At 41.3% G+C, this 27,993-nt stretch overlaps 1 protein-coding gene across 2 annotated transcripts in view; it reads right to left on the reverse strand.

Annotated features, from left to right (window-relative positions):
* Positions 1-2,506: 2,506 nt before the first annotated feature.
* LOC121908429 (low-density lipoprotein receptor-related protein 8-like) overlaps positions 2,507-27,993 on the reverse strand; it is an 80,779-nt gene continuing 55,292 nt past the window's right edge. Inside the window, exons 8-18 of one of the 2 annotated variants that reach the window (XM_042428442.1) lie at positions 20,082-20,201; positions 19,354-19,479; positions 14,730-14,901; positions 12,419-12,646; positions 10,923-11,041; positions 10,343-10,482; positions 8,108-8,249; positions 7,210-7,362; positions 5,538-5,822; positions 4,431-4,499; positions 2,507-3,305 (exon numbers count right to left, since the gene is read on the reverse strand). In XM_042428442.1, coding sequence (XP_042284376.1) covers positions 2,965-3,305; positions 4,431-4,499; positions 5,538-5,822; positions 7,210-7,362; positions 8,108-8,249; positions 10,343-10,482; positions 10,923-11,041; positions 12,419-12,646; positions 14,730-14,901; positions 19,354-19,479; positions 20,082-20,201 — 1,895 coding nt within the window. In that variant the 3' untranslated portion in view covers positions 2,507-2,964. Of the gene's footprint in view, positions 3,306-4,430; positions 4,500-5,537; positions 5,826-7,209; positions 7,363-8,107; positions 8,250-10,342; positions 10,483-10,922; positions 11,042-12,418; positions 12,647-14,729; positions 14,902-19,353; positions 19,480-20,081; positions 20,202-27,993 lie in introns of both variants that reach the window. The other variant, XM_042428441.1, reaches the window with a different exon arrangement.

Raw genomic sequence — 27,993 nt, forward strand, 5'->3', positions numbered from 1 at the left:
TATGGCCTATTTACAAATCCAGGAGACGTGAAGCAACATTAGCATTTATTTGAAGCAGTGTTTCTAGGCACCTGGCGAATATAAGTCCAATATTCACTCTTCTTTTAGCGCTAGTTTGATCTCCACCAACTGCAGAAATATCTGTCTCATTAGTTGCTAATTGCCCCACTATGTTAACCAGTTAGTTGGTTTGTCTACTGTTTATGTGCTGGGCAGGTAGTGTACAGTAGGTTGCTGTTGTTGAGTTTTTTTGTTTGTTTTTCTGAAAACAGCCACCTGCTGAGGCTGGAAACAAGGTTGATGAAAGGGAGAGAATGAACCAAAACAGTAAAGTTGCTGCCCGAAAACCACAACAATGAGCTGAAAGATGCTAAAACGCACCATGGAGCTGAAAAGAAAAGCAGAGGTGGGTGATAATTCTGTGTGGGTTCATCACTAAGAACAACTGGTTTCACATTAAACATAGTCATTTGATCCATAGTCAATACAAAAATATTAATTAATGCAGCTTTAAAGACCTTCACTACCAAAAAAGTATTCACCTTGAACAGTAGGTCTGTGATATGTGTCATATGAGAGAATATGTGTGTGAAAATGAAACAGTACACATTGAGGAAATTTTCAGTAAGATTTTATATATCAATATATAGAGATATTCAAAAGTAATCCATTACAGAAAATCAAAAAGTGGAACCAGTTTGGTCTTAATACAGTTTTTCTTTGCATGTAAAGTAGCTGGCTGATCCCTGTCCTTTTCATGAAAAATACTGGAGGAGAATGAAAAAGTAAACAAAAAAGGCACAAATAAACAAAAATCAATCAACTCATTAACACCAAAGTTGGGAAGCATTACAAAGATGTGGGAGGTTTTCTGGAGGGGGACACCATGTTTTACGTGGGCTAACAAAGAAATAAGGGTTGCACACAAAAAGGATGCTAAATGATGCACAGCAAGAAACAACACAAACCACTTTGGTGGATAACTTGAATTTCTTACAATCAGGGAATGCAGTGCTCTCCTTTGTACAAATAAATTAATATACCTGTCAACACTTTATCTAAAATCTTATGTACATCATTTCTTTTACATAATTGTATAATACATTATCAAAAACCTTATGAAAACATATTTACAACTCAATGAATCAAAAAGCACCCTCAAAGCTTCTCCAGTGTCATACTCACTCTCTCAAACACACACACACTCACACACACACTTCATCCACGCACCGTGCACACCTTCATACACTGTTTTCTTCCATGCAATACACAATACAGAAGGCATTCTAAGAGGGTTGTGCAACAAAGAGCATACAAAACAGTTCAAATATGGCTGTGGGATGAATATTAGCACTCACATGCATAATAATGAACACACACTCGAGCACACACACACACACACACACACCTAGACTTTTAAGGTTTAATAAATGGAGTGTTAATGACGGGACTAAACCAGCATGAATAGTGGGAGAAACATGTTGACTGACAGGACAAGATGGTCTCAACCTCATTACATCAGAGTCTGAGTTTTGTTTTCTTTGATTACATCACATGATGAGTCTTTCTCATCATGCAGCCACCCGCTGGGTCCACCCACATGGCACTATCCTAAACTGTCTGCTCAGATATCGGCCATCTCAGGAGGAGAGCGGGCGCGGAATCTATCTCGCTTGTGTGAATGCGTGCGTGCATGTGTGTGTGTGTGTGTGTGTGTGTGTGTGTGTGTGTGCGTATCTTGCCTGGAACAATGAATGGCTGCATTGTCAGCTGGTGAGCAATTATGCATGCTGTTTGTGTTTTCCAAGGGCAAGTGCACATTGTCTCCGTCTTCTGGAGAACAACATGAGTTTGCTATCACTGTGCCCCCATGTGTATTTATGTGTGCGTTTGTCACAGTCAAAAGTAGGTGATCAAATAAATTTCATAACACTCGAGGATATTTGTCAACCACGTAACACTGTGGCCTCACTAAAAGCTGTGGTCTATTGCTTTTCTCAAACCATTTAACATCTAAAAAAGTCAATAAAGAAGACAGAACTCCTGGGTTCTCTCTAACCTCACATCTTCTATGCACGTAGAAAACAAAGTAATCCATCTCTCCAGTCTGCAAATAGGCTATACCCTCCTAGCACTCTGGGGTGTTGGGAGGTCAAATAAAAACATAACCTCTCAAATCAACTGTATAAAACTGCACTCTGAAATATTAGACAACTCACCCTTAAAGGCTGTACTCTGAACCAGAGAGAAAGCACAAAATGTAGGTGGTAACCTTTCTTGAAAATAAATCAGATGATGAAAAACCTTACAAAAGAAAAATCCATCGATGAAAATGTTAACTACGACAGACAGCTCCAGTAATGACATTGATGACATTTATGATTGATTCTAATATGAATCTGTACAGATTGTCCCAAAACGCAGGTGCTGTCCCAGTTTCAGAGCTCCTCCTTCCTAAACAGTGTTCTCAGAGCTCCATCCCCTCACCCTCCCCCCCCACCCCAGGAATAACACAAAGCCCAAATTAATACATCAAGGACGAAACGCTTTCACTAGCCCGTCACAAAATATTAGACAAACGGCACACACCTTACTTAGTTATCAATGCAAAAGACAACTCAAAAGAGAAACCAGTCTGACTCTATATTCCAGCTTCGGTCAGTGTTGGAAACACATTACTGCGCATTAAGTATTCTGTAATTAATTCTCTTCAGAGAAAAATAGAGCTGGCTCCAGCACTAAAAAGGTATGAAACTATTTTTTGAGAGAAGAATCATGTTCAACTTATCAATGCTGCTGTTTTTTATATGGAAATTGGCATAGGACATGGATGTGAATGGCTGCATGTAACACTTGATGATATGTTGTTCCTCCCTTCAGCAAACTCAGTCCAAGTCACCCCTGACCTCACTGTGTGTGCGTGCGCCTGAGCGGCCATCTTTCCCCAGAAGCAGCCCATTAGGGTCACTTCGCAGTGGAGAGCATGGGCTGCTCCGTATACCAGTGAGTCCCTGGGTCTGGCATGCTGCCACCAAGTGGCAGAGCGATGAACTGCGGGCACGTGCCGCCTCCCGCTCCCACAACTCCCATGCCGACACCCTGCGGGTACGGGTGGTGGTGCGCGTGGTGTCCCATGCCATCAGTCCGCCCGATGTGGATCTCATCCTCCTCGCCTTCGCCGGTGGTCTTGCGGTAGACGGGGTTGTCGAAGTTCATGCTCTTGGTGGAGTTGCGCCGCCAGTTGCGCCACACCAGGTAGACTCCGGCACAGACCAGGCCGAACACCACTGTGGCAACGATAGGAACTGCATGCGTTTAACACACAGCGGCAGGGACACGGGGAAGGGGGGAGCGTTAACGAGGCATAACGAGTTCATGGCATGAAATGACGGGCACAGAGAGGGAGCAGAACAGGCATGCGGGGGACAGAGAGGGCAGGGGGGCAGTGATAGAGAGGTTGTGTGTGTGGGTGGCTCGGATAAACATTGGGGTCAAAGTCAGGTCATACACCAAATGTTTACACATTTTTAACACAGACTAAATCAACTGCGCAAAGCACCATTAGGGGCCTGGCTATGGAGTAAATTATCCTTAGGGAGAAAAAATTAAACTAGCACATTACATCACATTTCCTTGGTAACTCATCCACAGCAGATCTGCCCTTGAATAAGCAATTTAATAATGCTTTATTAAATTACACCAATAAAGCTTTCATGCTTTATTTAATGCTTTTTTTTATACCGTGCTGTCTGTTCACCTTATGAAGTATATAATGAGGACAATCTGAACTAACTGGCTGGCTCATTCTGCTCAGATTAATATACGTCAGTATTACGTATTGTTGTTGCATGCAGTACATTTTGCTTGTTTATGGCTCAATCTGTCGATGCACAGAGGAAGTGCTTGCAGTAATATGTTCTACATGTACAGTTTGTTTTCCTGCAGTCTTTATATTATTTTATTTTATATAAAAAGTGGTGTCAAAGCATGAGTAGCTTTACTCGAGGGGAAAATATTCCCAAGGGAAATAATTATCTTAATCAAATTGTATTCCTATTTGAAAGGTGGGTTACACTACCCAGAGTAATAGCCATACAGATTTGGCTAAACCAACCCTTTAAGTGCTTTCTTACTGAGATAAAAGGTCTACCGACATGGAGTCCTCTGGCTGTAGCAGAACCCAACACAACAACACAGTGTGAAGTGAATAATGCAGTGTGGCAGCGATGTCAGACGCACAGAAAATGACTCCTGAGAGATCTCAGTGAGGAAGACCTGAGGGCCAGGCTTCTCTCATCCTGCCACAGCAGGGTCAGTGTGAATGGACTACAGAGTGGCCATAGGCAGCAGGTAGACAGCAGCTTTATGCAGCCCTGCACGCCTCTAGTACGGACAGACAAACACTGAAAAGGAGGCTTCGGGTGACTTACCAATGGGGATGACCACTCCCAAAACAGCCACTGTCAGGTTCTCGCCCAGGAGGAAATGCTCACTTCCAGCTGAAGAGAGACATGAAACGGGGAGAGAGGAGTTAGAGCGAGAGGAAGAAAAGACACCGGAGTGAGGGAGGATAAGAGTGAGGAAGCACAAGGGATAAAAAAAAAAAAAAATGTGTGAGAAACAGGGTGAGAGATAAGCAGCAGAAGCAGGAGAGGAGAGACGGTGGAAGAGAAGGGAGATAAAACACAGAGGCGGGGAGTGGGTGATCATGCGTGCACGGCCGTGAGTGTTTTACAAAAAGAGACAGATATGAGAAAAAGAAGGTGCAAAAATGAATGAAGGGAGAAGAAAATGATGAGTTGGTTGGCATTTGCCGGAGTGTGTTCCCTATGTGTGCGGGCCTTGTGACCTTGACACTACCCCTGACCTTCTAGTGTTCATCCATCAAGGACTCCAGTGGCACCCCACAGCTCACACTCATTTACATACCACATACTAATACTCGTACAGTATTTATGCACACTTACACCAGTGCACGCACCCTGGCAGACATGCCTACATCTCACACGGAGCACAATTTATGGAGGGAAAGGCGACATTTTCAAAGCGACAAGGTACCATCCATCACTCCTATTAAAGTCAGTCGAGCCTGGTTGTTGGGGGCTTATAGATATCTTATAGATAGATATCTCACTTTAATGTCGTCATTACGGTGAGGGTGAGGTTGTTAGCTACATAATGAGTGTGAGTAGGACAAGAGGATGAGGTCCTTCGCAGTAGATGAGGACGCTCAGGTGAAAGTGTCGCTTTATCAGAGGACTGCACCCCATCTCCCGTTAATTCCTGAATGGGCCACTCTGCCTGTTCCAAGTAATACGAGGTCAAATGAAAAATGTTAATCACCTACAGTCTGGCTGGAGGTCTTGAGGTGATAAATCTTGAAATCTGAATGTAAGAACGTGACTGTGGATCTGAATATCAGAGAATGAATACTCACATATCTGTTTTGAAGTATCTAAATGAGACTTATTTCCAGTATTTGCAGAGGTGTTTTCAGCATGTTCACATACAGGCGGGGATGATAATCGTTTTCTTACAGTGTTGTGAGACGCTGCTGTCCCCCGCAGGTGTGGTGGAGACGACCATAACGGTGGCAGTAGAGTGAGATCCCAGCGCCTTCGACTCCTGCGACGACACAGACTTGAGCGTGCTGAGGGGGGTGAGGGGCTCGGGGGATGCAGAGGGAGCTGTGGTCAAGTGTGGGGTGGCGTCCGCCTGCGATACACCCCCTGAGGGTGGCGGGAAGTCTTCAGCGACAGTCGCTCTGGTGCCAGGTGTGATCTCAGAAAGCGAGGATGTTGGTGACATGTCGTTTCTCGGTGCTGCTACAAGGACAGAGTAAAGGAGAAAGCTTTAACTCAAGAAACTGAATTATTGTAAACATGTTAAAGCCGATATGGAAATGTGAAGTAAATCAGAAGTATTTCTCTATAACCTTAAAGGGTTGGGTTAGGGTTAGGCCTTACATATTATTTATTAAAAGTTTAAGTCAAAAACTCAGCCAATCTGCTTCATCAGGGTGTAGGTGTGATTTGATCATATTTGATTGACAGTGGTGTGCCTTTAGCAAACAACTGTAACACATTTAGATTAAAATGATCAATCTTCAAACCAGCTGGACAGACACAGATAAAAACATTTTGCATTGATATATTCTTTGATATTTTAGCTGTATAAAATATGGTTGACGGCTGTGATTGGCTCAGTGGTACTGTAGGATCCATGAATAAAAAACTTCAAAATATCACTGAGCGAACCAAAACTCAACATTCACCAGTTATTTATCCTTTGCACTTGTTCTTCCAGTATATACCGCTATATTGCATTAAAATCTCTGCAATTCTATAATGCTTCTTTCAGTCAGAAACATTCCTGTTTATCATCTTTGTAAATACAACTGATCTCTGGTCTGCTAAAAGCAGCTGTCTCCTCCTTTGGGGAGACTAGATAGCACGTACATCATATTAAGTTGTGATGAATTGCATTGCACAGTGGCCCATGTTATTGTATTCACTTCCTCTATGTGTTGCTTAGCAACTATCTTTTTTTAATTGCAGGTTCAATAACCATGTAGCTTGGAGGAAGCGTATTCAATAATAAATTATTAATTAGTACCCGCTGCAAATAAAATATTTATTGATTTATTACCTCTGTGATAAAATGCATTCATCAACAGTCATTCCAAGACAGCAAACTGTTTCAGGCAGTTTGCCCCTCAAGTGCTTACAAACTTGTACTTGACAAACTTGTACAGTTAAATAACCTTCACAAATTATTATCCATAGATTATTTCAAAATATGTTTTCTTATTATACTCATTAAGTACACCACATGACTTATACTGAGCTGGTAATATAATACAATATGGAAGACATGCAAGATTATCAAGTCATACATTTTTAATCATGATTTCCCAGATTAACCTTAAATATTATTCATTGCATATTTATAATGTTTATTTTTATGAATATTATTCTGTCTTGTTATCTCATTATTTTAGCAATTTCTTCAATTTCTCTCTGTTTTGCTTTGTTGTTTTTATAATAAACACATACAGACACTCCGCATTACACAAAATAAGAGCTTCTTTGAGCTGAGCAGAAACTGGTTATCGACATGCGGTGTGCACTGTGGCCCTCTGCCCAACAAATCCCTTCAGGTGCTATTGATTACCAAATAGTCTCAATTACCACTCATAAACTCCCTCACCTGGCACACAGCCCCTCATATCAGGCCCCAGGTCCTGTCCGTCGGGGCAGGCGCATGTGTATTTAGGAGAGTGTTCGGTAATCTGTGGAGCCTTAAGACACAAGTACTCGCAGCCTCCATTAGCCACACTGCCCAGATTACAGCTGTCTGGGCCTGGAGACAGTAACAGAGAGAAAAACACATACTGTAAATAAGATTATCACTTATTCAACATGGTGAGATAAAGAGAGTCAGGCAGAGACAGAAGAAGGTATTGTTCTCTGCTGTGAATTCCCTTTAAACAAAGCCAATTATGTTGTGTACACAGGATCTAAAAGAATAAAAACAATAAAATCTGGCAACATACAGAAACTTGTTGTTTTTTTCTGTGCCAGGTACAACCCTACTGTGTTCATCCCAAAGTCTTGTTCAACTACAAACTAGGATGGATATTGAAATGGAAAGATGGTGATGAAATACAGTGAAAGATTAGAACATAAACAGGCATGAACGATGCGCTGGATGCTACGAATAAAAAGAGACAGGCGGACAAAGATAGATATGGAAACTGACTCACTGAAAAGAAAACGCACAGAGACGAACACAGCCATCACATTTATGATTAAGCGCTCAGTTCACTTCAATTCAAATCTGGATTGTCCTGTAAGAGAAAACCGGGTTTGGAGGCAGGGCTCTGACAGATGTGTATGAATGTACTGCGGCTCCCGATGCTTTGATCAGTCTACCACATTCACAAGCCTCACTATCATTTATTCACGGGCCTGAGTCAACAGGGACCCGCGGAGGAGGAAGCTTGGTCACAGGGATGCGATTTAGCTCACACAGTCACATTGCGGGGAGGAAACTGTGTGACGGCACATGAACAGAGCAAAGTCACTCACACCTACTGTGCACGCACCTTGCGGCTGTCTGAGCTGGTGGAAAACCACAATGTCGTGGGGGTCGTTGAGGTTTTCAGCCAGCGTGTGGATGTCTTGTCCAGTCAGCCTGTTGACCATGAAGACTGCTGCCCTGTCTCTGTCTGTCCAGTAGATACGATCCTGGACACAGGGAGAATCATTGCCTTAATATGGGTAATAGCACATATTTTATAGCATTGACAGTATTACAGCATGAAGCAAAATGTACTGATGCTGCTGATAATGGAAGTCGTTTTCTGAAAGTCATTCATGTAAGGACGACTTCGATTTGAGGGACAATGTTCTAAAAATAAGTCATCTTATAGTTTGCACAGAAGACAGAAGAGGGGTGAGTCGAACAGAGGAGCTGTGGAATAAAACATGAGTGGAGATGATTGAAAAGACTGCGACTTACACACAGAGAGAGCAGAAACAAAGGAAGGATGCTGGGAGATTACACATGGCAAATTGCTAGCAATACCGGCTTACAGAGCTCATCATTCTAATATATTTGATGAAAAAGAATCAAAAGGAAGTTACAGCAGAAGAAAGATGCAAATATTTGTTGCCACATAAAATCTCATTCATTACTTTTTTCAGAAGAAAGAGAGTTACTGTTCATTTGGCTTTTAAATTTTTTAAATTTGTCAAATTTCAGGATTCAAATGTTTCCTATTTAGATCAAAATAAAAGCTCAGGGGCATTTTTTTTAACCACGGCTAATTAATTTGTTTGCTTTGTTTCCCTTGTTCATTCTCTCAGCAGTTTACAAAGACACAGTTACAGACAGGAGTTGAAATTTTTTTTGCAGTTGCCTTAGAAACTGCAGGCTAATCTCCAGCGAGTGGCGAGACAATAAGCCTCGCCACACAAGTGTGTGTGTGTGTGCGTGCGCATTTGTTTTGAGTCAGTCACTGAGTCAGAAGTAGATGGTAATGCGAGGTACACTACAACAAGCTCCACTCAATAACACTGATGTGTATGTTCAACAGAATTGCTCACATCCTGAACAAGAAGGTCACCTTGTATTCACAACAGGGCAGAGAGCACAGAAGCCCTGGATCGATTATGTATTACACCAGAGGGTATCTATCATCATTTCTCTGAGTTACACTACAGTGCTGGCTGCAGGGTGGACCAACGGCACAGAGTAGGAGAGTACAGTAAAACAAATCTTCAAGGTTATGCTATGGATGGATTGGAATTTTAAGCCACTGTGACAGTAGAAAACATTTTTCTGTCAGAAGAAAGCATTTTAGATCAAGTCTGGCCTGTTGCTTCTGTGACAGTAAAAAGGCTTAGTGTTCTGAAAGTCACCCAGGACAAGTTTCCTAACCTTTCAGCTCACAAACATAATTCAAACAGAAGTGGATATTTAAAAAAAAATGAGTCACTGCTGCTGAATGAAATCTGTATCTCTCTTCCCACTGAGACCAGTTCCCTCTGGGTGGAGTCCCACTGAGGAGCAGGCCACTAGGGCGATGTCATTACCATCCATTTGGGAATTTGCTGCAGTAGTAACAAACACAAAGGTCTGTGCATAGAGTGCACAGCTGCAGTTTGCGCAGCTTTCTTTGTTAGGACATTGCATCGACTTCCATTGACGTTGGTCCTCATGAGGACTACTGGTCTCGACAAGGTCGGTGTTTATACCAGGAAAGGTCCCAATGAGGTAACAAAAACACACACACAGATACGCAGGCACATATTAGGCAAGCAGGCACAAACACACATAAAGGCAGGCAGTGGATATGCTGTACTGCTTAGCAAAGAACCAGATCTAAGGGTGCTCTCACACCTGTAGTTCAGTTCATTCTTCAGTCTTTTAGTTCGGGTCCGGTTCAGTTTCACATTGGTTTGTTACAAATGAATCAAGAGCTATAAGCTACGAGCACTAAGTCATACAGACCGAATGGTAACTCATTGATTGAACAGATTTTGGTGGCTGTTATCCTGCATCATCAGCACTGCAATAAAACAGACAGACCACACACAAGGACACACACAGGCTGAGCATGTAGTAAATTGCATTTAACAGCCATTACATTTAAACTCCCAGTCACACTGCAGGCCCCTGCGAGGCTAATGAGAGAGACAGAGATATGATGAGTTGTGGGACGCTGGATGATCTCACGGACAGCTGCCCAAAATCCTTGAAATCTATTGCTGAGTGTTGCAACATGAGGGACTGAATCTATAAAGAGATAGACACACACACACACACACACACTAACCTCAAAAACAGCTACAGCGTAGGGGTGTCCCAGTCTCTCTGCAGATGCCAAGTGTGTTCTCCGGTGAGCTCCATTCAGGTCCACACTGGCTATGAGATGCAGCTTTGAATCCACCCAGTATAGACGCCTGTTGGCTACATCTGAGAAACACACACACACACACACACACACACATACAGATAGGACTTTCCCAAGCTGAGTAGAAATTGATCGCCTTCACGGTAAGCACTCCTGCACTCTGACCAACAAATCCCTTCAGGTGATATTGATTATGTTTTAAAATGTCAAATTCTCACAATTACACCACTGCAAGTTTTACTATGTCGATCCATAATATCTGAAATACGTCAAACACCATTCCAAACCAAATATGAAAACTTTATAAATCTATTTTTTCCCATTATCTTTTTAACATTTATACATACTATTTCAAATACTTTCGATCTTTACCAACAATATGCTGATTGAGTGTGTTTTCAGGACTGTGATTCAGGCACATTTAGCAAAACACAACAAATGACAAGAAAGTGTGAAATACAGTATAGTAGGAGGAGTTGAAAAAAAGCGGTTTTCCTCTCACCTAGAGTGATACCATTGGGCCATTCAATGTTATCAGCCACCAGCACCTGTCGGTCCACTCCATTCATCCCGGCCTTCTCTATCTTGGCTCTTGTGCCCCAGTCTGACCAGTACATAAAGCTGGGTGGAACAAAGAAAGCATCATTATTGTGTTGTTATGGAGAGCTTACGATGGTTTGTGCTGCACAGCAAGAGATGTGAAAATAATAATGTTATAGTGCATAAGTGTTATTGATACAGCTGCCATATATGCTTCTGATGGCTTAAATTCTTCTTAATATTAGATCATATCATACTTATTTAACTATGCACAGCTTTGTTTGTGTGTATTAAGTAGTAATCTTGTGTGCATAAGGTTCTTTTAAGTTTTAAGAATGACTAAAAATTTCCCAGACTGATCTTTTATAAGTCTGGGAAATCTTTTTTTAATTAAATCACTGACCTCTTTGATAAGTTCACAGCATTATATTACTACTTCCTTTCATGCGGATGTTGCCCTCGCAGGAGGAGTGCAGTATATAATTGCGGTTCCAGAATATTTTTATTGGTTCCTTCTACTAATATTCAAGTTTATTATCACATAATTTGCCTTCCCTTGTACACTGTTGCTTTCCAGACCTGCACTAGACATATCTTAAGCAGCCCATTAGGAAATAAACATGGAAACATCTGGTGCGATGGCGGTTATTTGCAGTAGATTTAAATCAACCCCAGATGTTTCGACTAGCACATACAAACGCAGTTATAGTATGAGTTCAGTAAGTTTGAACGGTTATTGAACGGTTATTGTGCGATATCATTCATCTACCGCTGCAAAATACTCAGTGGTTTCTATGTTAATGTTTATTATCAACATCAAATGCATTTTCCTGCTAAGACAAACTACCATTTGGTGTCACAGTAAGTAATCTGTGTGATCTGGCTTCCTGTTGGGCAGTTATGATTGGGCCTGTAATGTGCAGAAAATATTCGCTGTATGTATGTCTCAGTTTGAGCTATGAGCCTGTTTATTTTAGTTTATTTTTGTGCGTGTTTGTTTTCATCTGGGTTTGGATCACCAGAACACAAAAGCTGCAAAAGCACACGCTGGCATAAATTCATAAAGCTTCCCAGATTAGGAGCGATCATCTAGGACAGAATTTCTAAAAAACTATTGAGTCAGGATGCTAAATAGGTCATAGGCTTGTTATGCTAGATTCTCATACACAGCAACAAGAGCTCTCTCATGTTTATGATTAGACTTGGTCCCACAACAGGATTATATTTATTCAATTTCTGAGTCCCAGGCTGAAATCACTTAACAAATCTTTGTCTGGGGTCACTGACCATCATCTTCAATGTGACAGAACAGGAGAAAACAGGATGAGTACAGTGTCTGCCAGCAAAGTTATAAAGTAGAGGTTAACCAACATGAATTCAGTTTGACACCATTTTATGCTGACATATTGTAAATCGTTACACAGTGGGCCAACACACACACACACACATCCTCCTCACCCATGATGGGGATCCAGCGCTATAGCTCTGGGCTCACTGAGGTCCGTGTTGATGAGGACACGTCTCTTGGTGCCGTCCACCGAGGCCACGGAGATGGATTTGTCCCCGGAGTCGGCCCAGTACAGGTTGTGTTGGAGCCAGTCGAGAGCCAGGCCCACAGGGGTCTGCAACGATGAATCCACCAGCGGCACCTGCTGCGAGGGGTCACTGGCCTCATGGATGAAGGCACTGCAGGGGAAGGATGGGGCGGTGAAGGACGAAAGGGAAGAAATACGAGTGAGTAAGGGATTATGGGAGAGAGTGGGGGACAGCGAGGGAGGGAGGAGGGGGGGGGAGTATTTCGAGGGGAGGAGAATATGTATGGGATCATCTATTGCAAGCCAGACAGTATTGCAAAATCAATGTGAAGTGGAGGGATGTTGACTACATGGGGGGCCCTATTTTGTGATAGAGTGTGAATACTGTATTGCTCTTATTACATGGCAACCTAGCTAAAACATTTATCATTGTAAAATATGGAATTTGATCATTTCATTACCAGTTTAAATATTTTACAAAATTCTCCCCCCAAAAACAACCAACCATAGAAAAAAAATTCACCAAGAGTGACGTAAGCAAATCTAGACATATACAATAATAATAAACAACTAAAATAACATTTATATTTTACTAGAGTCTGCAAGAATGTTTGTCTTTTTGGAACATTCATTTTATAAGAAAATTGAGTGGATAAGAGAACACATACAAAACAATCACAGGACAAGTGAATAGCTTACAGATTATGTATTATGACTGCTGACGTGTATACTAATTTTCCATTCTCCAGTGTGCTGTAAAGCGACTGCGGAGTGAAGAATGGGACTGGTGTGAGAGATGTAGCCTTGGGCCATGCGCTGAGCAGGTTCATCCGGGGGTTAGCGTCCTTCTTAGGTGGACTACTTATCAGAAGAGACAAGGCCTCACTCTGGGGTTGGCCCTACTCGCTAATGATTTGACCCTGGCAGAGGTGTGAGGTGAGGGCTGGGCAGCTGCTCCCCAACAGGAATTTCAATTTAAGTTTCCCCAGAGATCTTTTCTCTTAACATCCATTTTATAAAGAGAACATAGTGCTCCAATTAAAGTACACTCTGGGGAGAAAATGTAGTTGGGATATAGGATAGGAATAGGAAGTCTAGGAAGTCTACATCTAAAATAATAGCAGGTCAGAGCCAGCGACTCAGTGGATTCAATTTCTAAATCTTCAAAAAAAACTGAACAGGTAGATGCTCAGTACAACATGTACATCAAGAACAGTGAAATCATGTTGGGGTGCAACAATAAAGGATTTGGCTAGTTCAATTTCAAAAATAAATTTGAAAGGTCACATTTAGTTCAAAATCAGAAGTTAAAATTGTCAGCAGCTGTTTTAATATTTGAAACCTTAACATGTTCCAGTGGTTCATCTTTGGAAAACAGGGGAGACAACATAGAGCCAGACTTTTTTTGCCTAAGAGAGTTTCTAAAGATCGAGTTAATGCTATGCTAATAATGTTTTACAAGTCTATTATGACAGAATGAAGCTTAATCATGCTGAAAATTGATCAAAAGTACATTTTGAGGATTATGAACACTTAAGAAGTAGGCTAATGGTGTGTACAACCACTGATAACTGCATCTCGGAGGTAAAAAAAATCATTTTCATAAACAGGGCAACAAAATCCTTCCTAGTACAGGTGAGAATATTTGGAAAGCAATATAATAACCAAAAGCATATTGCTGAGTCCATTCATGCATTACCAGATTCAGGAGTCTAATGTAAAGTCATGTATGTTGTCAAACTCAGGCTTCAGGTTTGTGATCACAATTAATGGTTGGAATTTAAATTTAGGCTTCAAATTTAAGTTTTTTTTCTAATCTACACTCCAAAATATAAATGAAATTTTTCTAATGTAAATTAAGGTTTGGTTTTCTAATCTAAGATTAAGGTTCTAATCTATGGGGATATTCAAACTCATTCACAGTGTCGCCTGATATGCAATTATAACTTTCCAGAGCAGTAAAATTAAGTCTCATAGAATTAAAACCACTGTGCAGTGTTTTAGTGTCTGATAAACTTTCTAACTCATGAAACTCAAACTGGATTCCCTGGATTGTGTTTCATTTTTTCACCAGTGCCTAAAGCAACTTGCACACACCAACGCAGCCCCTGGTGCTTCTTCAAATTCAAGGCTGTTTTCAGGCTGCATGCCCGCTAAGATCACGTTTCTAAAATAAATTTATTAATCGCAACTCAAGGTTTCACTCCAAAGTCAGTTTTCTGTTATTGATATACCTGTAGATTTTCCGGTGAAAGCGATCGCACCAGAAGACACGGTTGTTGGCCACATCAAGGTCCAGAGCCACGGCGTTCTTCTGGGTGGACACCACCTGACTGTAGTCCCTCTTCACCAGGTCGATGCGTCGGATCTCATGCCGGTTGGTAAACAGTAAGTAAGGGCTTTTCCCTGCACACAAAGCAAATAAATATTTACGGCTATTTTTTTTTGTTTTGAAAATGGGCACAATGGCAAACATGTACTCAGGGCCAAAGCGCTGGTGCTTTTAGCCAGCCTAATTTACATACCAGTTACAGTGAAGGCCAATTCAGAAAATGGGCTGAGGCAGATTTAATATAATTTTAGTATTGCATGAGTATCTGCTTCAATAATGGTCAATCAAATCAGCTCTGAGTTTGATAAAGGGCCAGAGGAACAGGCCAAGCTGGTATGTCCTATTATAAAACTGCTCTCGTCTAGAAGCTGCACAGATCCCCTCTTTGTTGCACTCATGATATGATAACAATTTCGCAGGCAAGTGCAGTGTAATACAACAATTCTAACCTTCACCCAGTGCAATCAAGCTTTGAAAAACATTCTGAAAAAAAACATGGTCTGGATTTAGATCAAATATGATATGAAATAATGGCCGAACCAGCACTTGTGTCAATAATTACACCCAAAACATGCAGCACTATTCTGCTGCAAAGGACATAATAAGAGATAAGACGCCTATAAGCCTGAGATCTCCGTTTTTTCAGCACAGCATTGAAATGTTTGTGCGCTGGACTCCGGAGCGTTGACCCTGATGGCAAATGCTGTGTGTCAGAGAAATGATGCAGACATTTCTCTACAGTAATAATACCTCTGTCAAAAAGCATTGCAGCTTAATGTGGTGCTGTGCATTTGTAGCACTGAAGTCAATACTCTAAATGGCATCTTTTAACACAGATAAATAACACGACAAAGCTTGTGTGATACAGCTCAATATCCTCCTCTAACAAGAGTGCGGGGACAATAATCTTTCATTAAAAACTGCTGAGTAGTTGGTGTATTGATCAATGTGCCTGTAGGCATCATTATGTTGTACGCAGCTTATTATCTTCTCCTGCCGAATATAGATCAGGAGCACCCTAGCATTTGGCTGCGCCTCTTTAAGCAGCAAGCTGACAACCTTCACACAGGTAGAAGAACTAAATAGACGTAAGTCAGAGCACGTGCACACACCCACACAGGCGCACACAGGCGCACACACACACACACACATACATACATACACACACACATACATACACACACATACACGCACACACAGGCACTACTGCAGAAAGAAAACTAGCAATGCAGACCAGGAGCTGCCAAGTTTTGACTTCAGCTTGGAACGAGATTTGTTGCCGTGGGGGAAATTTGTACTTTGGTAGTACTTGTTTTTGTTCATAATAAAATGAGCACTATTCATGGTCAATTGACCCACTTGATCTCTCTCTGGCCTCATGAGCCAACACTTTTTTCATAAGACTTTTCCTTTTTATAATTTGTATTATCAGGTTGCATTTTTGATATACACTCCGTATATCATATATATCCCTATCGAGAAACAGACACCTGCACTAAAACATTATGTAGCCTTAAATGGTAGTAGGTTGCAGGCTAACAGGCCGTCTTCAAGGTCAAACAAGGATAAACAAGTTATATAAACCAAACAGCCTTACAACACATCACAATATTGGATAATTAAACCTGGTTAAACAATGTTAAACCTGAGGGTTGCTGTTATCAATACTCACAAGGCCGTCTTCAAAGTCTAACAATTGCAACAAAGTACAAACAATATGGATGAATTACATAGCCTCACAACTAACCTAAAAACCTATCATTGGGAAATGTGAGAAAGTCTCACAGAGACAGAGACACAGAGCGTCCTCGTAACCATAGTAACTCATTCTCACTCCTTCCTGCATGCGCACAGCACAAAAGGAGAGGGAGGGACGCTGACTGAGATTACTCTGAGCAGCATGCATAGGAATAAATTACAATATAATAGATGTGTGTATATTAATCTTTCCCCCTGATGGTCTGAATAAGTCGCTGCTGCACGGTGCTGCTGTTGCGCTGTGCTGCTCTGTCTTCTCTGTCTGTGTGCTGTCAATGACGTTATCAGTTATGATTTTGTTTTTCACCGCGTGAGAAAATGGACGTGCGGTGTGAGAGCGTGTGAAAAGTGTCTTTTGTCTGAGTCTTACGGTCAATGCGTGAGACTTAGCAGCCCTGCGTACATTTCCACTGAGGGCAGATAAACAACCTTGAACAAAGTTAAATCAGACAGATTTCTTGCCCTTGTTGTAGCAGCCTACCAGAACAATAAGGATCAATTGCTCAGTTCCCTCAACACACACTCTGCAACTGCAACAAACTTGAACCCATAGATGCAACAGAATTAGTATCTTTTAAAACCTGCATTGTGTCTGTTACAAGGCCAGCTATGGACTGAAGGTCTCACCTGGTATCTCAAATGCATCTCGTGATCATTTGTGATTCGATCTCCCATCCCACACTCCTATTTGATCTTATCAGAAAGGAAACTATGACCACTGCTAGCTACAAAAACACACATTAGTTTTTGGCCGCAGAGCTAGAGAAGAGGACAGCAGTGGATATTTGCATACTGGATAAACAGATTACACCGAAAAACACAACATAAGACAACATTGGAAACAAAGTCCTGGACATGACAATGTAAAATCACACTGTCATAGACAGACACAAAAGATTTGCTTTGTCATGCTATTGGCACACAGAGCTATTTGCACTGAGCACCTAAATCTCAATGTGTCCTTGTTTCATTTTGGGTGCGTTCAAGCCTATTTTTAGAGCTGTCCACTTGTGGTGGGGTCATCCAGGATGCATTTTAATTAGGCCCTGATCTGAACAGGGACCTTAGACACATTGATATTATCACGTCTTAAGGTTTATTACCTTATAACTCTGGCAGGAAGAAGTCAAGTGAGTAACAGATACAGTAACAGAGTGTGCCTGCAGGGAAGGTTTTATCACTCTGGCTAGCAACTACAGCCCACCTTTGTCTTGTAACATCTATATTGAGCCTATCTCTCTCTGACACTGCATGGTAATAGGGTGGCAGCTGCAGCCAGTTGTCTCTAGAGGCAGATATGAAATTCTCTCATTAATAGCTTGCTTGCCTCAGTTTGCCTTCTGACAGTCTGTGTCGTAGCCTCATTGTAGTATCGTATTCCTAAATGTTCCCTCTTTCTGCCCTTTCCTTCCTCTCCTAGCCCAAAGTCTGAAGGATGACATTGCTGTTCAGGACTATGCACTCTTAAAAACTGTCCATTACAATGACAACATTTCCAACCCCTCTAAAGGGGAAAATGGTCCCAAGCTGGTTTTACGGGCTGTCAACAGGAACAGTCGTTCTCATTGCTTCAAACCCAAGCAGTGGAACTGTGATTTCACTGCTCTTGACACACAGCCATACATAGAGTTCTCTCCTGGCCACAATAAACTGATAGCAAATGCACTGGGCAGTCATGCACGGAGAAATACACAAGTGTAGACAGGAGGCAGGGGGGAGGGCAAATACAATGCACACACAAATACAGTGTGTACAAATGCAAACACACACACACACACACACACACACACGCAAAGTGCTGACTTTTCTTAGAGACAATATGGGCTGAGTTTAATTGAGGGAAATGAAATCACAGCATTTGACAGCCACAGGGACCAAATCACCACATTTCATTTGACTCACTGTTTCCTGCCAATTAAGAAATGAACACTTTGGGGGGAATCAAGTGTAAACATATAATCTGGCCTTTCACTGTAATCCTCTCCCTAATAGCTGTCGGCCATAGCTGGAGGTCAAAGAAAATGAATTGGCCTCTTAAGCAGTTCACTTTTTTCTCCACTAGTCTGACAACTGTCGTCAACAAGTCGACCTGGCGGCCAGATTAAATTTGATGTAATTGGCTTCCACTGTGACTGAGCCAGGTACCCCTGAAGAGTTGCTTTACCTAATTATAAGTGTTCAACATGGTTGAATGCATCAGTATGTCACTCATGAAACTGTCGAACAAGATGGGACAGATTTGGCCCGGGTAGAAATCGAGTGGTTGCCTTGGTGACGCTTGCTATTTTTTCTTTTCTTTCGTGATTTAGCAATTATGTCAAGTACACAAGCAAGTGCAGAGCAATGATAAGAACCTAACAGCACAAAGATGTTAATGATTATGAGATGAGAAGAGTTTGACACTGTGGCACAAAACCTAGAGGAGAGTGAAATGTTGCACTAATGAGGCAGCGCGATATCTGAGAGAATGTCTCGTTATCAACAACACAGCTTTTTTCCGCGGAGGCAAATTTTTATTTACAACTCAAATAGATTTTGCTAGCAACTATGTGAGCTACATGAATCTATAAACTGCATAAAAATAGGTACTCTTTAATGCACAACATTTTTAAAACATTTTGATTCTCAGGACCTTTTCAATTCTCTAGAACCTACATGAACTTATATAATATTCTTATTTGTAGCCTCAAAATAAGACACCTTAACTTAAATCCTATCATCTTGCATCGCTGCACTTGCACTGCAGATCATTGATCAATAAGACTCACCCTCTGCCTTGCAGGTCTTAGTGACGGGGTCCATCTCATAACCTTCATAGCATTCACACTTAAAATCTCCCTTGTAGTTGATGCAGATCTGGCTACAGGCGTCAGGGTTCTCACACTCATCAATGTCTGCAGGGAGGGGAGGGAAGAGAAGTTATCAATCAACTGAGAGACAGAGAGAGACAGTCAGGCAGAGACAGACAGTGACTAATTCACCCTCATGAGCTGCACCAGATGAGAGGGCAGACTAGATTTCAAAAATGTAAATATAGCAATGATTTTCAGTAGAATAAAAGCTGTAATGGGAGCTAAAAATGCACATTTATGGCTTCAAGTGCTTGAAAAACACACTGGCAAGTTGTCATTAAGGGGAGAAATAAGTCCGCAGGGTGTGTTTGATCTGCCTCCTTCCAGCAGATCTCAGGCTTTTTTTTCGGTGTGATTGGGAAACATTAGTGTTAAAATTTTGAGGAAGGGTGTGAAGGCTGTACTGTGTGTGTTTGTGTGTTTGTGTGTGAGAGAGAGAGAGAGAGAAAGAGAGAGAGTAGTATGATGGTGCTAGTTTCCCTGGGGAGTGACAGGCTGGGAACACCACACAAAGAGACAGCTAGAGAGCTGAGAGTTGCCCAAAGCAACACACACACCCATAAACACACACAAAGATTCCTACTGACCAGCCTGCCACTATTTTTGTCTATCTATCTATCTGAAATGTATGTTTTTTTATTTACCACCACAGGTCTTTTTGTCCAGTAGCTGGTAGCCAGTGGGGCACTGGCACTCAAAGCCTATTGGTCGGTCCATGCAGACATGGGAGCAGCCGCCGTTGTTGATCATACACTCATTTAGCCCTGTGAGAGAAAGAGAAGAAGCCAGTGGTCAGATGCAGCCAATCAGAGATGAGGCAGGGACATTATGGCCATCCAGAAGGTCATTTAAAATGTCAAAATCAGATTTAGAAAAGGCCTCAGGCTCATTTACTGTAAAATATCTCTGAACAGGATGTAGAGCGGTGAAAGGACTTGTGATATTCAGTAGAGACACAGATATATTAAGAGAAGTGGATACAGCATTGAAGGCGGGGCCCCGTTCATTCCTATGAAAGTTGCTCAGTGGCGCATGAAGCCAAAAAAGCTTGACTTCTTCCAAATAGCTGTGGGGCCCATAGAGCAAGCACACCAGCGACTTCCGCCAGCCGAGCTGGCTACTTCTGAACTTGAATGGGGATAAAACAATTCAATTGTGTGGCTTTTCTAGTCTTTCCAAATGTTATCAGACCAAATGGATCAAATTCTGATAGTCATTTCACGGGGGGTTGTGATGCTCAAAGAAATTCATCCGCTGATTTACAGCCGTGTCTTACACAATGTTCGTCTATGGGCCAGTGTGCATCATGTAACGTTGTAATTACACGGTTTGGCCACTATGTCAAATTGGCATCAAAGCCCAGCGCTGTTCCTGGGGGCTTGGGTAGAGGTGTGTAAATGTGTGAGGCCCACAGGTTGGGAAATTAGATATCATCATCATCTTCATTTTATCTCAGCTCCTGTACTCAGCTCTTCTCCATCCTTTTCGAATCCTTATCAGATGTTCTCAAAGTGGAGACGGAATCAAAGAGACACAACATCACACACATGGTAAGCTCTTAAACTGAGAATCAGGTCCATCTGCAGGGGATATGAAATCTGTGTGTAGAGGGGATTAAGGCTGCAAACAGGGATCCTGAGATTCTCCGTAAGGATCACAGGAGTGAGTGAGGACATCTGCACCCGACCTATAATGAATTCTCCATTCAATGGAAAGAAATTGCATAAAAATTGTACATTTTTATGGATTGAGTTGTACAACCCCCAACTCAGGTTGTAGAGTGCATCTGTAGGCACCGTTATTCTCTCAGTACACGACGACACTTGCGCAAAGGGAAAACATGGCAGGTTGCAGAGATGTGGATACAAAATGTGTGGTTACATTTTTGTTTATGTTTTTATTTTGGGAATGTTATTTCTGTGAGAGGAATATTCTAATATGAGCCACAATGGTCAATTATTGCCTCTTAGTATAACTACAAGGCTTCTTTAAAATACACTGAGCATTTCAGTGTTGCCAGCAGGAGGCGGTGTGGCGCTTTGTTTCTCTCTTTGCGAACAGACTTGTTGCTTCCTCATTCTGCTGAGCGAAGCTGCGCTGAACAGAAGCACCCGTCACCTGCCTCATTCTTTCTCCTGTTTTTACAGGTTTGTGAAGTTTTAAATCTTGTATAACTACATACATATGCTGCTTAACATTTGAATTAAATGTTAGATCGATTTTGTAAGGGTAATTAATACATGTTTTTATGGTTTTGCTAACAAGGACAAGGAGAAAAATGTGTCGCATGTGACTCAAGATGGTGCCGGCTGTAAACTTATCATTGGGATCAAAGTAAGATCCAAGCATGTTCCAGTTTCTGGTAACAGCACATTTCATCTCAGGTTAAATACTATTTTTCTTGGTTTAACAGCTTGTTCTACATGAATATATTATTGGTGTAACAGAGTTTGATGTATACATTCTTGAACATTATAAGTACTTTGAAAAGTTAGATGGTGCAAATCTTCATGCATTCTTACTGAACTGACATACTCATTAGTAGCAATGTGCTGTTTTTTTATTTGCACTATAAGTGAGGCTTAATAAGGGAATATGAGAGAACCTAGAAATTCTACATTTAATGGTAATGTTTAGTTGTGTAGTTGTGATCTAAATGGAAACATTAGCTTAGTTAATGGACTGAATGAGGATTCATTAATGCAGTAGTACACTGATTGAACTCAGCTTTATTTTAGTGGTAAATGGAGAAATTTGTGTTTTATCTGAAAACAAAAGAGATTGTAATTAGCCTGTTTGTTTTGTTTTATTTTTGATATTATGGATCTTTTTACTGATAAAATAACATTGGAATACAGAAAGAGAAAAAACATTTTCCATATTGGAAAATAAATTCTGCTGAGCGAAGGTGCACTGAGCAGAAGCACCGGTCTCAACCTCACCTGTCTCAATCTTATCTGGTTATGGGTTGTCAGTCTGAGACATGTTACATGGTTATATAAGACATGGTTTATGAATGACTTGATACTGCAGCAAAAGTCAAATTTAAGTCAAGTTGAAATTCTTGGGTCAGTTTTTCAATTTCCTCCGCATATTTGTTCAATACAGCTGAGAATGAAATTCCATCTAGCTACTACATACAGGCCAATTCATAGAGAAGAGTTCCTGTATCATTTCACTGCTGTGTACTGAGAGAGAGACCAATGAATCATTTGTAGAGCTCTCCAGCACACTTTCCTGTCCATGTTTGGTTTGAACAAAAGCCAATTGTCTGAATGAATCATACAAGGTAAGCCAACGCAGTGAAAGCTAAGTTCAACAGCAAAAAAAATATTTCTAACATTTCTTTCAACAGGATGCAGACTTTGCTTTTTACACAAACAATTAAGCATGGCTTCACAATGAACAACAGACAACTGGAATGTGGTGATAAAGAGAAAAATGGATTAAACTGCAAGAGAAACCACATTCGTCAATACCGGAGAGTGAATGCTTAATTCTTTTAACAGCATCCTACCAAATCTAGTGTAACACATTTGTCAATAGCCAGTGAGCTTTATATTCTAACCAATATATCAGTCATTGAAAGCAGGGCTACTGTATGTCTGTGAATTAGTGAGGGACAACTGAGGAGAACAGCATCAGCAAACTCTCCAACAAGGCTGTAAAAAAGAGCACCGAAGAGAAAAAATACAGGGCCCTTAAGTACCAGTTCAATTTTCACATTTTGTCGTCTCATGAATACACTTTCTTGTCACATAACCGCCATCTTTTGATCATTGTATTGTGAAACCATTGCACGAATGTAAATCATCTCGCCTGCATGCGCATGTGTTCCTGTGTGCCCATGCACAAAACAAACAAAATGAAGACCCATTCATAAAAACACTGCTCAATAGCACTATTAGTAGTCAAAAACTCCACAGGGTACCATTAAGGTTTCATTCAGTTCATCATATCAATGAGCTAATCAGTAGACATGTTTTTCGAAGCATGTGTTTATCAGGACTACCACATAGCTTACTTGTTGGCTAGCGCAAGACATTTTATGACACTGCTGATGGTGTTACCACACATCATTTATGCAACAGAGACCACATGAATGCTTTGCTTCCCTACAATTACACATGCTGGTGTCTCATAAATTGCTAAAAGACAATCCTTGGAAGTGTGGTCCTTGTCCACCATACCACACAATGCAGAGTTAAAGCCACAACACCAGCAATACACTGATTGCGGGGCACCAAGATGAACTGTTCACCTAATGGATTGCTGAGGAAAGACAAAAAATATTTTTAAAAATTGCACTGCTCCATCACATTATTCTTTATTTATTGTGACAAAAATGGAGAAAGATAAACTCTCCAAAGATTGACTGAAGGTTAATTTAGTGAGAACATTTTCATCTCTGCTTTGTGTAAGTGCCAGCAGACTTCGAGCAAGGCAACTGCCAACATTAAAGTCCCATCTCTAATTCAGCTGGATGGCTGACAGCAATCTGCCACTCACAGTAGCTCACACTACTCTCTCCTTGTCAGTTCAGAATTAACTGCAGACGCAAGAAAAGACCAAGACGTGGCTGTATTTCAGGACTCACTCATTCCTGTTTCTTTGAGAGAAGCTGAGTTGATATCAAAGATGCCCCGGGAGAGATCCAGTGTGAAAACATGAACAGCTTTTTCCACACCGCCTCCAAGGACAGCACTGATTTAGAGGTCACTTTTCTTTTTTCCCATGGGCAAGAATACTTGATGTCTCTCCTTCTCTACTCCACCGCTATCTCTCTTTCTCTCTCTCACCATGGTAACTCATCATGTACTACCCATTTCCAGCCTTTCCTTTAGCTGAAAGTGGGACGTGATGGTGCAGTGTTAAGAAACAAATGGTGTGCCAAGTAATGATTCAGTACTGTGGTAATATGCCATTATTTCTAATGAGATGGAAAAAACAGAAAACATTTGCTTGAGCGCAGAGAAGAATGCATTGTCTCTATTTTCCCTGATGTAAGGCTGATGCGGTAAATGCAATCACAATGAACATCTTTTCATAAGTGTGTTTCGGTGCAGCGGGGAGCATTATTGCCTGTGTGTGTGGTTTTTGTGTGTGGGGAAACATCTTGCAAATAAATGGTTGAGCGAGCAGAGCGATGAGCTAGGTGTGTGTGGACACACTTTTAATGAGCTGAGAACAAGACCTGAGTTGAAGGAGAGAGGGAGGGAGATGCGAGGGAAGCGAGGGAGGAAGAGGAGGAAGACCGAGGAGAAAGGGTGGAGAATTACTCCCTGGAATACCTGTTTCGGTCTTTCAATTTCCTTCCCTGGCAGAGGTCAGTCCACTCTGCCAGCTGTAACTTTTCCCTTCCCTACTTCTTTATGTTCCTCTGAGGAAATGTCATTTTATGAGTGAGTATGTCTGCTTTTCAGTCTCTCATTTCAGATATTTTCTCTAATGAACACTGGCTTTTGTCCTTTGACTCAAACATCACTTTCATTTAATAACGGCCAGTAAATAGATTAAGAGATGAAGATATATGGAGACACTGTTTACACTCTTTCATTTACTGTGAGAGCAGAAGGTTTGCAAAGGAGATGTCTTTGTTAAATCCATGTTACATGTCAGCTACATAACAACAAAACTATTTTTAAGTGTGTAAATTAGCATGAAAAAGACTGAAGGTGGGTAGAGTTTTTTGTTTCGTAGTTACAAAAACCCATCTACAGAAATCAAAGAAAAGCCTGGAATCACCTGCACTGTTTGCCAGAATACACAGAATATAGCTGTGGGATAGATCTTCCGATTTTTTATTTTAACGTTTTCACCGACTTGTTGGTGACCTATTAAACTGTGATCTAAAACTACAAGGGTGGAGCAACTTGGGTTTTCTGAATTCATGATAAATGCATTTAGATAAATAGATATATAAATATAAATAGACCTGGAAATGTGAATGATACATCCCCTTTAAGGCTTTCATTCATGAGTGAGAGCTGACTGAATTTACCGCTGAATTTCAGGAGCATTCCTAGTATACATAAATATGGATCAGCATGTGAAGGGGACTGTGCAAAAACTGTGTGCACAGTTGACTTCACTCGCATAAGTAAATGTCAAATGCTGAAACACTGTGTGCAGAAAAACAACTAGTAAATATTCAGAAAGATATAGTATTCCTGGGCCACAGATCACCAGATAGACACAAAGCAATGACCAAAGTCCAATGAAGGAACTATGTCCTCTTACTTGAGGAACCAGCCAGCCGGAGTAAGGAGGGGGAATGAAAGGGATAAAATCGATGTCATGTTGCTGTCGATTTGCAGTCTCTTGAGATGACATTACACGTTTGTCAATCATGATCATCCCCGCTTCATATTTGGGTGAAGGCAAGGGGGAATAAATCCAGCGCTACGATTGGTTGAACTCTTCTTCTTCTTCTGCTTTGCGGCAGGCTAGACGCTGCTGCCTCTCGCTGTTAGGCTTGAGTACTGCACATGCACAACTGAACTCACAGTGGTCACCAGCTTTTTGCGTAGTTTAGGGTGACAAATCATACCAGCGTACTTTGACGTCAAAATGCGTACCTGCTAGAAAAAATGCATACAGGTTGGCAGGTCTGCAAACACACACTCTCTCTGGATACATGAATGCTGAGTGCAAGGTGTGTGTGACCTCAGAATAATTCATATTAAAACAGAATGAAAATTATTGTTGTTATAAGAAACAGTTTCACTTTTATCAATCTGGATGTGATGGTAAACATTATAACATTATTCATGAAAACAATGAAGGAAAGTTCAGTATGGTGTGATGTGTGTACATGAAGCCGTGTCCAGGAACTGCAGGACAAAAGCTGGTTCACTTTCTGTGAGTAAAACTAAAGATCAACACTGTCTGTGTGGTTTCTCTGAGCTCCAATCATTTCTTTTATTCCGTCAAACATCTGTGTGATCATTCAAACGTCACACTCTCTTCACCAGCTGAACAGACAAACATTTGTTACAGAGAAAACCATCTGTCAGATACTCGACAAAATCTTACATCCATCTCACGTGTTAGATCATCATTTTCAAGCTCATCAGACACCATGGCAAGAGGAGAAAGCAGGGTCAGCAGGGTAAGATGTTCAAACCAGGACACACCACTGCACTGCTACACAAGACTATGCATGTTTTAATGGCTTCATATTGTGTCTAAAGCTTAGACAAATACACTTTTCATCAGCACAGATGAGATTACAATTCATACAAATTTACAATGTTGCCTTAATTAAACTCATCTCACACAGTCAGTCAGATGATAATATAGATACCTGTAAATGTCTGCCTGGATAAATACCTCAGATTAATATGAATACATAAACAATAAATGGGATTTATTGAATGGTTCTAGTATAAAATGTATTTCCTCTCAGTAATAACAGATGACTGTTTTCCTGGAAGGAAAAACAGCCATCAGTGATATAAAAACATCTTCATGTATTTCTGTGTTCGTGTTGTACAGGACTATAACAGAGGCATGGAGGACATGAGGAGGCACATGGAGGCTGAGAGAAGTTGAGGACTGCTGCTAAGATCATGGTCCTGAAAGAGAGGCAGTCTTGGACAAGTGAGGGATCAAAGACAAAGAGATCAGCAGGGCCAATGGAAAAAGAAGAATACACACCATCGCTTACATTGACACCTTGGCCCTGCTGAATGAGACAGAGTCAGCTCTAAAACAGAGAAAGCTGACCTATGAGACTCTAAAGGAACAACTTCGAAAACAACTGGCTGACAGGTAGGCAGAGAGAGAAGAGAGTCTCCAGAAGAAGCTCTCTGAATCAGAAAGAAAGTCCAGAAGGGAGCTCTGTACGCTGTGTGAGAGTTGGGAGAGGAGGTCACAGCAGTGGGAGAAAGAGAAGAGAGAGCTGGAGGAGACGCTGTGGACCAAAGACAACATCTGGATCTGCAAGGAGGTGCAGAGGAGAGAGGACATCCAGCGCCTCACAGAAAAAACCTCCAGCTTCAGGTTTTGCTGCCTCAGCTCATCTTTTTTATTCTAACAACTGATTTCAGATCATTTCAAAATATGTTGTTTTTCTCTTTTCAGGAGCTCCTGATGAAAAAGTAGAAGAAGACAAAGAATAAGAGCTTCTGGAGCTGGAGTCACCAGAAATAACAGCAACAGCGACTCCCTCTTTCTCCAAACCCCTCACCCACCTCACCCACCCCTGTACCCATCCTACCCCTACCCTCACCCTTACCCTTACCTCCCTACATATCTTTTTCCCTCCATGTATTTCTTGTAACAGGTCATTAAATTCAGTGACCGTGACAGTTATGAAGTTCAGTTTATTAAATCCTCAGTGTTTTAAACTGTGACTTTTCTCTCTCACACACAGTCACACATCAAGCAAACTAAGCAGCTGCTTGGGGCCTCCAAATGAATGAGGGCCCCAAAAGTCCCCTGTAACTGATAAATGATGATATGTGACATAATTAGATCGCTGAAGCTGGAGTCAGGAACCATCCAAAGGACCACAAGATAAATCAATCACAAGAGAGAAAAGAAGACAAAACC

The sequence above is a fragment of the Thunnus maccoyii genome, chromosome 12, assembly GCF_910596095.1.
Source record: "Thunnus maccoyii chromosome 12, fThuMac1.1, whole genome shotgun sequence".
Classification (NCBI taxonomy): Eukaryota; Metazoa; Chordata; class Actinopteri; order Scombriformes; family Scombridae; genus Thunnus; species Thunnus maccoyii.